Source organism: Camelus bactrianus, chromosome 32, assembly GCF_048773025.1.
Source record: "Camelus bactrianus isolate YW-2024 breed Bactrian camel chromosome 32, ASM4877302v1, whole genome shotgun sequence".
In the NCBI taxonomy this organism is placed as follows: domain Eukaryota; kingdom Metazoa; phylum Chordata; class Mammalia; order Artiodactyla; family Camelidae; genus Camelus; species Camelus bactrianus.
The window spans coordinates 9,110,670-9,122,973 of record NC_133570.1 but is presented as its reverse complement, the minus strand read 5'-3'; the positions used below and the strand labels follow the sequence as shown (position 1 = coordinate 9,122,973).

The 12,304-nt window shown below is 55.4% G+C and overlaps 1 protein-coding gene across 1 annotated transcript; it reads left to right on the top strand.

The window, feature by feature from the left end:
- The first annotated feature begins 846 nt into the window (after nucleotides 1-846).
- On the top strand, nucleotides 847-12,037 carry ACADS (acyl-CoA dehydrogenase short chain). Its single transcript, XM_074356197.1, has 10 exons — nucleotides 847-1,080; nucleotides 2,184-2,347; nucleotides 8,752-8,901; nucleotides 9,145-9,256; nucleotides 9,674-9,825; nucleotides 10,124-10,294; nucleotides 10,377-10,514; nucleotides 10,691-10,786; nucleotides 10,996-11,052; nucleotides 11,230-12,037. The coding sequence occupies exons 1-10, from the start codon at nucleotides 930-932 to the stop codon at nucleotides 11,380-11,382; spliced, it is 1,344 nt and encodes a 447-aa protein (XP_074212298.1). The 5' UTR covers nucleotides 847-929; the 3' UTR covers nucleotides 11,383-12,037.
- Nucleotides 12,038-12,304: the final 267 nt, after the last annotated feature.

Here is a 12,304-nt window from a genome sequence, read left to right as displayed (position 1 = left end):
GAAGCAGAGCAAGTTCTTGAAGGAAGACAGAACTTCTGTCCTGTGGGTCGATGCTGGGCTGAGTTATGGGGGGAAAAGGCAGCTGGAGGGATGTGTGGGTGCCTGGGTGCACGTGGGTGGTATCCCGGAGCCTGGGGAAGTCTGACTCACACCTGTGCCCATGGAAGACCCTTGTTAGACAAGTGAAATCGCCATAGTTTTGGGAGGCAGGGTGAAGGCATCTTGATGGACACTGAGGACCAAATGCACGGCAGTAGGGTACAGTGCCCCCACTCCCGAGGGGGCTCTGCCCCACAGCTGGAAGTGAGACGGTGAGACCACATTGGATCAGGGAAGCAGCAGTGCCACCCCACCTTCACAACGTCCCATCAATCCAACTACCCGGGCTGAAGTACTGAGTACCAGAGCAAGACAAGATCCTTGCCCTTCTTGGAACTCACAGGCTGGTAGGGGACTTGATAAGATTTCAGACGATGCCAGGAATAAAACAATGGGATGGGAAGTGTGGGGCGGGGTGGAAACACTGGCCTCATGAGGTCGGGGCAGGCCTCAGTGAGTGAGGAAGGGAAGGAGCGTTCCAGCGAGGGTACGATGACCGCAAAGGTCCGAAGGGTGGAACCAGCTAGAGGTATTGGAGCTGCCATGTGAGGCTGGAGCAAGGACCGCAAGGGGGTGGTGGGCGTGGGATCAGGGAGGTAGGCGGGGGAAGGCTTATAGGGCTTTTTAGGCCACGGAATTGGATTTTAGGAGAGAGACGCCCACTCTCGAAAGGTTTTAGGATCGGAAGAGAACCGACTTCGGCGACTTCCGCAAATGCGCGGGAGAGTCTGGTTTTACCACCGGGGAGTGAAGCGGGTCCCACAACGACCCGAGGCAGACCGGACGTGAGCGTAGGACGGCCCCGCCCTGAGCCACGGTGGGCGAGGCCTATGACCTGCGCCGGCCCCGCCCCCGCAGCCTGGAGCCCACGCTGGTGGACCGAGGTGGCTGAGAGGAAGTCCGGCACTGTCAGGAGTATCTGGCTTCCGTCCTCTATGGCCGCCGCACTGCTCGCCCGGGCCTGCGGCCCCGTCCGCGGAGGTGAGTGCTCACCGGCCAGGGCTCCGCCGAGCGGGTACGGCTCCCGGCGGCTGGTCCTTCTCCGCGGCGGCCGGGTGGTGCCTACTCCGGGAGCGCGCGGCCTTTGCCCAGTTAGGCTGCTTCTCGCGCCTGCGTGGCCTGGGCGCCCGCGCCGACCTCCTACCCCCAGCTCCGTTCCCACTGCGGCATCCGCATCCCCCTCCCCTCATTGCACCTTCGGCGGAGGTTCAAGGTGCGCCCTTCTTCCGGTGCCAGGCCTGGGCTTGAACCCAGACTGCACCTGTGACCTTGAGCCAGACACGGCTCCTGTCAGCCTAAGCTGGCCCTTATGTAAAACAGCCACAGTAATGCATTACTGCTGTTCTTGTAAATACGTTATAGAGCGTTGAATCAGAGGGTGTGCGCAACACTTGGTACAATGCCTGGCATATTAACAGGTGCTTAGTGAGTATTAGAACTTGCAGGTGATTTCATACACTACCTCTCCCATCTTCCCATTTCTCTCCAGCTGTGGCAGCAGTGACACGTGGCCAGGGCTTCCTCTGCCTGGTTAAGAGCCACTCACCCTGAATAATAACAATAAAGGGGACCCTCATTGAGAGGTGTCTCTCCAGGCCCTGCACCAAGTGCTACAGTTAGTATCTCAGCCTCCCACCCCAGGAGCGAAATGCTGTTGGCCTCCACATTTTAGAGAAACCAATGAAGTTAACATCCTTGCCTGTGCTCTTACTGTTACTGGTGTTACACTGATGATTGAATGGGTTAAGTTGTACAAACTATTTAGCAAGCACAGTAAACATTCAGTTCTTTTCTAAACAGTGAGCTGCTGACATTTTGGGCCCATGATTCTTTGTCATGGAATCTGTCCTGTACAGTGTTTAGCAGTATTTCTGGTGTCTACCCACTCCACACAACCCTTCGGTTGAGACAACCAGAAATGTCTCCAGACGTTGCTAGTAGTCCCTGGGGGCACAAAATCATCTATGGAGGAGAACTGCTGAGTTAGTGGAACGCTATTATTATTATTATGGTTAATTATTAGTGTCATCACACAAGATCTCTCGCATTCCCCTTCTACTGACTCCTGTTGTTTTTGCTGGCAGCTCTCCGGCCTTGGGACTGGCGCCTCTTACATACCATCTACCAGTCTGTGGAGCTGCCCGAGACACACCAGATGCTACGTCAGACATGCCAGGACTTTGTGGAGAAGGAGCTCTTTCCCATTGCGGCCCAGTTGGACAAGGAACATTGCTTCCCGGCAGCTCAGGTGAGAGTTCCAACCTCAGCAGCCCAGGATGGGCTGTGCTCTCGGCTCCCAGACGACTGGTGACAGTGACAGCCAGAGTCACTGAGACTCCAGCCACAGAACCCTGAGGCGGGTTCCTGGGGCCCAGAAAATTCTCTGGAGGTTCCCCTGGTCCAGCATGAGGCCTAGAGCCAGGATTTGACTTCTGGAATAACAGCAGTAATGGCGGATGGTGGGTACGCGTCCTACGTACTGGGCATCGTGATGATGATAGTTAATGCTGACGGAACACTTCCCAGGTGCTCAGCACTGTTCTCAGCGCTGAGATGGGTTAGCTCATCTGCTTCTCCCAACAGTCTTCTGAGGTGAAGACGCCATTAATACAGACCCTGTTGTACAGTTACTGAGACTCAGATTGATGACAGGCTCAAATAATGTGCCCCAGGTCACGCAGCTAATGAGTTGCGGAGCTGAGACCAGAGCCCAAGTCTGTCTGGTGCCAGCCGCTGAGATCCCAGTCAGTGCCCTCCTTCCTGTGTCCTTGTGTCCGTCCATCTGTAATGACATGTTTGAGGTGTTCCTGCTGTATCCATCCCCTGGCTTGACAAGATGTCTTGCACACAGTACAAATATTCAGGAGATATTTGTTGTGATATTTGCGAAAGAACAAACCTTCCTGGCCTCTTCTCCACGTCTGTTTTCCAGTCAGAAGAATTCAGGAGTTGTGGTTGCCACTCACATGGCTCCTGGGCTTTGGGGCTCCTTCCCCCGCTTAGTGAATGTTACGTGTTCACAGTGGAGCAGGCCCTGGGCCTGGACTGGGAACACCCAAGGAGCTCAAAGTGGAGGAGGCAGGTGGCACTGTGGGCCACCCAGATCAGCTGGGCGACTTGTAGGTGGTAAGCATTGAACATGCGATATGTCATTTAGTCCTAAGGACATCCTGCCTGCAGCTTTAATCTCCATTTAGTGTCCTGGACGGCTTGCAAGATCACATGTGTCAAGTTCATGGTGACTGGTGCTTGAAAAACAGTCGCTACTAATACTGTTATTTTCATTACAGTCGAGAAGATGGAGGCATAGAGGGGTGAGGAGATTTTCCACGGTTTAGTGGACTATGGAGTTAGAATTCGGACCCCAAGTGTGGTTGGCTTGAAAGCCCCCCTCACCCCCTAGCCCCTGGTTGGCCCTGAGGCCCCGCTAGCAGGCTGGGAAGCCTCGTCTCGTTGGGATGTTATTGTCCAGGGCCTACACTACCCCTACATCCTCCATACGCACACTGCTGCTGCCCCCGAGCAGTTGTGCGCTGGGGCTTTTCCCGCCAAACGACACCCACTTGATTTATTTTTTATATGTTATTTCTGTACTCCCTCCAGTTATTTATGCTGTTACAGACACAGACTTGCTTTGGGCAAAAAAGCTGGCAGTAGAACCAGACTTTTTACCAGCAGACTCTTAACCAGCCCTCTGGCTTTGTAGTCTCTTACTTGCTTTTTCTGCTGAGGAATGTGCAAATAAATCCTGCCACTAACAGAAGTGGCAGAAGTGGGTATGGCAAGAAGCCCTCCTTCCCTTCAGGAATTTCTGGCACCCAGAAGCAGCAGAATCCTGGCTCAGTCAGGATTCACTGGAGGCAGAGTAGCGACAGATTAGTAGTGGTATCCTGTATTATCTCGGACAGGTTTTTTCCTGTCTGTATTCTCACCAGGTTATCAGGAGCCCTGCAGAGGATGAAGGGGCAGTTGTATGAGTTGCCCAGGGTGGTAGAGCTCAGAGAAACAGTGCTCCATTCCTTAATCTTGCCTGCACGAGCTGGACTCTTGAACTGGACTCTGGTTTTTGTTGGCTGATGGGATCCAGTGGTTACTCAGCTTTGTTTGTTTCCCTTGTCTAAGGATCAAACCCCGGTGGCATTTTGCTTTCATCACTGTCTCTGTTACTGTGGATGGTGCTAAGCTCTTAGTTACAAGCAGGAATCCAGGGCTTAAACAGGCAGAAGGATCAAAGAACCAGACACCCAGGTAATAGGGCAGGTTGCAAAATTCACAATAATGCCATTCGTGTTTTAAAATCATGCTAGTAATAAATGCAAGAGTAACTGTCATTTGGAGATAGTCCAGGCACTTATCCATTCCATCCTCAGCACAACGCTGTGAGGTGGTCACTTAAATGATCTCAGCTTTCAGACGAGGAAACGGGAGCCGGAAGTTATATTTCCTTTCTTTCTTTTTTTTTTTAATCCCTTAACAGAGGCACTGGGGATTGAACTCAGGACCTCATGCACGCCAAGCACACACTCTGCCAGTGAGCTCTACCCTCTACCCTCCCCTGAGGTTAGATTTCTTGCTCAGCAGTCACACAGCTGGGATCAGAAGAGCTAGATGTAGACTCAGAGCTAACCTCCAGCTACAGTAGTTGCTTAATTAGTGATTTCTAATATTATTTTCCCCTGAAGAATGTTTTCTGCCAAGAAAAGTGGGTTTACTGGGGCAAGGCTCAAGGGTAGAAGAGCTGAGAGGTGGGCAGTCCATGAATGAGGTAGAAGGCTAGTGCCAGTTGCTGTCCCCTTGGCCAGTTTTGTTATCTGAATTGAACTTTAGTCTTTGTGTCCAAATCAAAAAAAAAAAAAAAAAAAAGATAGAAAAAAGAAAGAAAGGAACAATTACAGATTTACAATGCTAGTTGTACAGGGAAATAGGAAATAGGATGGTGTTTCTAAACCAGTTTTGGACTCCGGAACCTGGAAATGTACATGTGTGTATTTATATGTATAAAACTGAACCCAGTTTCTGCTCCTTTACTCAGTGAATATTTACTGAATAACTTTAATGTTTCAGGTGCAAAACCCACTTTTTCTCCTCTTGCCCTGTCTCAGATGGTAGCCACTGAGAAATCATTTTTCTCTTCCTTGTGCACACAGACTCTTGTTAATTCCACCCTTTGGGCGCCCCTCCTCCCACTTCTCCCAGCGACAGTTCATCTCTCTGTGTTCTGGCAGTGGTCCGTTCATAATCTCTAAGTCCCTGGGTGTGTTTATCACCCGATCATGTCCTATGTCACAGTCATTTCCAGCAGTCAGCTTGCTGAAGGCGGGATCAGTCTTGTTCATGCTTGTTCCTCCCTGTCCAACACAACACCTCACACCCAGTGAGCGCTTGGCCCTCACCAGGCGTTTGCTGAATTCTGTGGACGCCATCCTGAGTGTCCTTAATGTGCCAGCACTCAGCACACACCAGCACAGAGTGGGGACCGGGGAGGCGGCTCCCAGGGCCTCGTCCCCTCGAATAAACAGCAAATCTCCACCAAGTTAGGAAATGTGATTCTCTCAAGGGAGTCCGTTTTGACTCTAGTGAGCATGGGCACCCTCAGGATAAATTTGATTTTTTTAAAGACGTGCGCTTTTGAAGCCACTCTAAAGCACCCTGTGTATCCGGAGTACCCGCTACAGGTGTCCCAGATATGAAGGCAGCAGGCACTGATGGCTCGCTCTGCTGAGAAAGGGGTCTGGTTCTTTCTCACATTTTCTCTTGGGAGTTTAGGGACCACTAGGCTTAGCCTAGTCAGGGATGCCTGTCCTCTAGATGCAGATGTGGTTCCTGGGTCACAGACGCAAAGGACCGAGAGTCACCCCCGTGGGTGGTAGCTCTGAAGGTCAGGCTGCTCGGATGAAATATTAGGGAGCCAGGCTGCTCTTAGCCGGTCACCATCAACGTGCTTGGACCAGAAATGCTTTGTAGAATTGGGCGTGCTTTTTTTTTTTTGCTGCTTTTTATTTTGTTTTTGTTTTCCTCTTTTTCATCATATTGTCTCTCTTCCCCACTGCCATTCGGGCTCCAATTTTTTTTTTTTCTAGAACATTCCTGCGGCTGGCCATGGCATGCTGCCAGAGATCTCGAGCTGTATTTCAGAATGGGAAAGGTTGGGGGAAACAGCATGCTCGTGAAGTCGCTTGGTGCTGTAGTTGTGAACTACAACTTGGTACCCTGGCCCAGAGCCGGAGGGCGGCGGTGGTAACGCAGAGGGACGGTGAGAGACGGTGCCGGCCGGGAGCTCGCAGCCCCGAGGTGCCCTGACTCTGAGGGTCCTGGGCGTGATCCCCGTCCGTAAAAGGAAACCAGGGTTCTCCTCGTTCTGCCTGCACTCCCTCCACCTGGGAGTTTTTGTTCCCTTTCTGTGTCTTGGGGTGAAATGGAGTCACAGTGCGATGGGCTAATCTGTCGTTTATTCCGGGGTTGGGTTCTGAAGCTACAGGGTGAGAAGGAGGGCATGTCCTGGTGTCAGGGAGACACTGGGGGCTTTTTTTAGCTCAGTCGGTTGTGCTCTTTGGCCAGAGAAAGCCCGTCCGTGAGGTTCCTGCCTTGGCCTGAGCCTGACTCTTGGGCACCTACGTGTCTGGCACCTGGTTCCTGACCCAGCACAGGCAGCCCTAATGAAACACTCTTCACCCTAGAATAGGTTTGTTGGATGTCCAAAGCCTGGGCTGCCAAGGTGTTCTGTTCCAAGGCCACGTGTCTACTGGCCCTGGGCTCCGAGTCCCCAGGTCCTGTCCGGAGCACAGCGCCGTGTCAGCTGTGCTCCGCTTTTGGCTCCCACCGCCTCGTTGACTCCTGCCCGCTGAAACCATGCAGGTTTTCTGAGCAGCCTCACGCCCACATCCCCCAGGTGTGTGGTGACCACAGAAATTTTTTTTTTAAGTGATTCTCCAAATGGCACAACCCTGGTAGTGGACTTCCTCTCACTGCTGTGATACATTACCCCAGCTTCAGTGGCTTAAAACAGGACACGTTTATCATCTAACAGTTCCTGGAGGCCAGAAATCCAGAGTGGGTCTCACTGGGCTAGAGTCAAGGTGTGGGTGGGGCTGTGTGCCTTCTTGGGGCGAGTCTCTGAGGGAGAACCACTTCCCAGCCTTTTCCAGCTTCTGGAGGCTGCCTGCCTCCCTTGGCTCCTGGCCCTGCTCCAGCCAGCCTCTGGGTCACTCCAACCTCGGCTTCCACTGTCCCATCTCCTTCTCTGCCCCTTCTGTCTCCCTCCTTCCCTTATGAGGACCCTTGTGATGACATCAGGGCCCCTCTGGATAATGGAGGGCAGTCCCCAGTCTCAGGTTCCTCAACTTAATCTCATCCACAAAGTCCCTTTGCCCCATGAAAAAAGCAGTTTCAGAGAGGGACACCAATTATTATGGAAGCACGGCAGGTTCCCAGGTGCCCCTCTTCCAGACATCACTGCCGAGACAAGAGCTCGTCAGACGCTTAATGACAGCGAATGCCATTCACTGATCAGTCACCCTGGGCCAGGCACTGGGCTCGGTGTTTTATATATGTTGTCTCAGTCAGTCCTTAAAATAGTTCCATGAAGTAAGTCCTCTTTGGGGAGGGGGTGTAAAACTTATAATCACAGAAGTAATGTTAATTATAGACAAATGAGAGAATACGGCAAACTTTGTTGATTTATTTCACTTAAGTCAAAATAGTCTCAGAATATGGTTACAGGAATCAAATGATATAAAATGATTTTCTAATGAAAAGGGACCTTCTCCCTTCTCCCCTAGCCTGCTCCCTAGAGGCCATTGGTTTTTGTTGTTTCTTCTCGAAGCTCCGTAGGCTCTGTCGTGGTCCCTGTTTCCTGGTCGTCTCACCTCCCCAAGCTCCGGTCTCCTCATCTGTGACATTGACTCAGCATTGTTCTTGCAGAGTGTTTGGCATATTGAAGGCACTTGATAAGTAACTGTTACCACTACTGACATTCCAAATCAGAAATTCCAAGCTCTTTTCTTTATGCATTCTTTCACTGGCGTTAGAATATAGCAGTTAGCAAAACCCCACAGTCTTTGCCCGTGTAGCCAGGGGGAAAGATCTTAAAATAATCACATGAAGAAGTGTGAAATTTCAGCTGCACAAGCACCTCGGAGGAGAGGCACACCTACTGAGGTCAGAGATGGGCGCCCAGAGGAAGGGATGCTTAAGCTGAGATCCAAGGGCAGGAGGAGATAATAACTAGCTGATAAAGGGCATTACTGACAGGAAGCAGCATGTGCAAAGGCCCTGTAGTGGGGAGGGTAGTGTGTGGTGTGTGTAAGGGACTGAAAGAAGGTCAGTGTGGTGCTGCCCTGCCCTGTTCTGCTCCTTCCCTTGGAGGCTTCTGAAGGCATTTTGTGCCTTATGCCTGCTCAGTGGCTGTGGCTGTGGACACAGAGGTGAGCTCAGGCGGGAGTATGAGGACAGGACAGCTTGAGTGAATGGTACTGTCATGCAGACTCAGCGTCTTCAGCCTCAGGGATCCCGGGTGGGTGGATGGGGCCACGTGACCTGAGTTTCTGCAGGCGCTGGGTCCGGGGGAGGGGGTGCAGGAGGGTTTGGGGTTGGACAGGGTGGGCACCAGCCCCCAGCAGCTGCCCTGGCTGTGACATCCTCCCCTGGGGCCAGGTGAAGAAGATGGGTGAGCTGGGGCTCATGGCCATGGATGTGCCCGAGGAGCTGAGCGGTGCTGGCCTCGATTACCTGGCCTACGTCATCGCCATGGAGGAGATCAGCCGGGGCTGCGCTTCCACCGGCGTCATCATGAGTGTCAACAACGTGAGTCTCCTGCCGGGGCCCTGGATACACCGGTGGTGGGCAGGCCCTTGTGGGCAGGTGGGCCCTCTGCCACGAAGCCCAGCGTCCGGGGCACAGCCTGGCCTTGGTTCCCAGCCCCTGACCACCGCCTCTGGACCTGGTCCTTCCCATGGGCCCCTGGAGAGCCTCGGGTCGGGGTATGCCGCAGGCCAGCAGGTGTGCTGGGCTGCAAGGCCTCCAACCGCCCCCCGCTGTCCTCCCTAGTCCCTCTACTTGGGGCCGGTCCTGAAGTTCGGCTCTGAGAAGCAGAAGCAGCAGTGGATCACTCCTTTCACCAGCGGCGACAAAATTGGCTGCTTTGCCCTCAGTGAACCAGGTACCATGGTGGAATGGTGGTCTGCCCCCTTACCTCAGAATCGGAGTGGCCGACTAAGGCCGGAGCCGGGCTGCCCGGGGCAGAGGCTTACCCGGCTCGGCTGCTCCTTGCTTCCTGGGCAGGAGGAGCGGGGAGAGCAGGTTGAGCTCCGGTTGCTGGGACCTGCCCAGCTGAGCTGGAAGGAGGGACCTGGGCTCTGGGGTCCCTTTGGCTTGAAGACACTCCCCGCCACACCCCAGCCCCGAGAGCTCTTGGAGCTGGCACCGCCCTTGAGCCTTCTCTTGGGAGCCAGACCCTGATCCTCTGGACTGGGGTCTGGCTCACCAGCTGAGGGTGAGGCTGGTTCCCCGGGTGAGTTGGTGGCAGTGCTCTGGGGGTGGAGGCAACAGGGGGAATCTGAGTCTAAGTGTGGGGCAGGGAGTGGCAGCGACGCGGGAGCCACTGTCACCACCGCCAGGGAAGACGGTGACTCATGGGTCCTGAATGGCACCAAAGCCTGGATCACCAACGCCTGGGAGGCCTCAGCCGCCGTGGTCTTCGCCAGCACGGACAGATCTCTGCAGAACAAGGTGGGAACCCGAAAGGGGGGGGTCAGTGAGACGTTCAGGGTGTCTGGATCCAAATCTCTCTGGCCCTATTGAGCTGTTCCTGCTCTGAGATACCTCTCTGTGGCCCTCTCCCTCCCTGGGCTGCTGGTGGCCTGGGGCAGAGTCTGCACCTTCCCAGAGGAGCCAGCAGAGGGCGTCTCGGCCCAGGTTCTGGGGGAGATGGAGGGAAGGGACCAGAGTTTGTGTCCCTGGTGGTCCGTGTGAGGGGCGTGGCCTTGGGTAGCCTCTGAGAGAGTCACTGGGTGTGTTTGCCCTTCAGGGCATCAGTGCCTTCCTGGTTCCCATGCCAACACCTGGGCTCACGCTGGGGAAGAAGGAAGACAAGTTGGGCATCCGGGCCTCGTCTACCGCCAACCTCATCTTTGAAGAGTGTCGGATTCCCAAGGACAACCTGCTGGGAGAGCCGGGGATGGGCTTCAAGATCGCCATGGTGAGCCGGCCAGCGGGTTGGGGACCCTGGGACGAGGCCCTGGGGCCTGGCTGGCCGACCACTGACTGGGCGGTCCTCACAGCAAACCCTGGACATGGGCCGGATCGGCATCGCCTCCCAGGCCCTGGGCATCGCCCAGGCCGCCCTCGACTGTGCTGCGAACTATGCGGAGAACCGCGAGGCCTTCGGGGTGCCGCTCAGCAAGCTGCAGGCCATCCAGGTGAGGAGGCGGAGCCTTGCCTAGATACTGGAGGGAGGGGATTCTGGCCTTTCCTCTCTGCCGCCCAGACAGCTTTCACCAGCTCCCATGTTCTCCGCCCTCCTCCCTCCTGTCCTTGCAGGGAGTGTGGAGGGGGGACGACCACTGACTGGTGGGGTGGGGCGGGGTTGTTGCAGTTCAAGTTGGCGGACATGGCCCTGGCCCTGGAGGGTGCCCGGCTGTTGACCTGGCGTGCTGCCATGCTGAAGGATAATAAGAAGCCTTTCATCAAGGTGCCTGCTTGGCTGGGGTGTACCCGGGCACAGCCCAGGGCTTTGGTGGCGGAGGGACTGAGGGAGATGCCCTGGGTGGGGTCCCAGTTCCTTGCGCCCCTGGCTTTATTGCTTGAGGGGCAGCTCTCCCAGGCCCACCCTGCTGTGGGGCCAGGTGCTGGGGCTCCCCTCCAGGCAGGGTGTGTGACACCACCATTCCCTTTGGTTAGGAGGCGGCAATGGCCAAGCTGGCTGCATCAGAGGCCGCAACCAACATCAGCCACCAGGTGAGTGTCCCCAGTACGTGGGCCAGGTGCCTGGGCAAGGCCCCGAGGGTGAGTAGCAGTGAGTGTGCCAGCTGCCCCTCCCCCAGTGGGTCCTTCTCTGTGGCTGGTGCTGCCCTGTCTTTCTTTCCCCACCCGGTGAGGGTCTTCTCCTCCTGAGTCCCCTGCCTTCCACTATAGGCCATGCAGATCCTGGGTGGCATGGGCTACGTGACCGAGATGCCGGCTGAGCGGCACTACCGTGATGCCCGCATCACCGAGATTTACGAAGGCACCAGTGAGATCCAGAGGCTGGTGATCGCCGGGCACCTGCTCAGGAGCTACCGGAGCTGAGCCCTCTGTTGGGCTTACCAGTGCCCACCGGGAGCCACACCTGCCTGAGGACCGTAGGAAGGTGGGGTGGGAACCCCGTGGCCTTCACCCTGACTCCCAGGCAGAGACTGTGGGGCAGAAGGGCGGGGGCCACGTCTCCTCTTGCTAGGACCCAGAGAGGGCCCAGCCCCTCCGGGTGGACCTTCTGCCCTCACCTCCCTCCCCTAGACCAAACTGCCTGGGTGTACAACTCGGAGAAAAGAAGGCAGGGCTGTGACCTGGGCTCAGGACACCCATCTTCAGCTCAGTTTCTTGGCTTCGCTCCCTCCCACCCACCGACTGTGCCTTATTTCCTTTATCCGGTGGCGGGGCCGTGGGAAGAATGAAATGACCACTCATGGACTCCCCTGTTCTGTGGGTCCTGGTGCTCAGCTGAGACCGCTCTTGGCAGTGTCTGCTCTTTCCCCTGAGGTCAGGGGTGAGGAGGTGTGGGGTGGGGGCCAGAATGACCAGGCCTTGAGGCCGTCTTGGGGCTGGGACTTTGTGGAAGCCCCCCTGTGCCTCATTAGCCTGTTCTTTGTCAAGTATAAGTGAGTGCAGGTGGGTGGAATGATTCGTGCTTTGGGATAATCATGTGTGGCAACCGAGTGTAAGTAATAAAGCGTACCTGCCCCCAGCCCTCGTTTCCTTGCTTGAGTGCTGCTGGGGAGGGAAAGACGGGCCTTTAACCTGCTCTCCTACACACCCCACCCTGTGTGAGTCTGTGCGCCCGGCTGCCGCAGGAGAGCCCATCTCCACCCCAGGAGGGCTCCAGCATGAGGGGTTGATGAAGCTGAGGAGTAAGGAGCTGGGTCCTCTGGGCGAGGGGGTCTGGGAGAGTGACTGCCGAGCAGGGAGGGCCGGCCAGTGCCTGTGGGCCCAGCTTCCAAGCAGGAGGATGGAG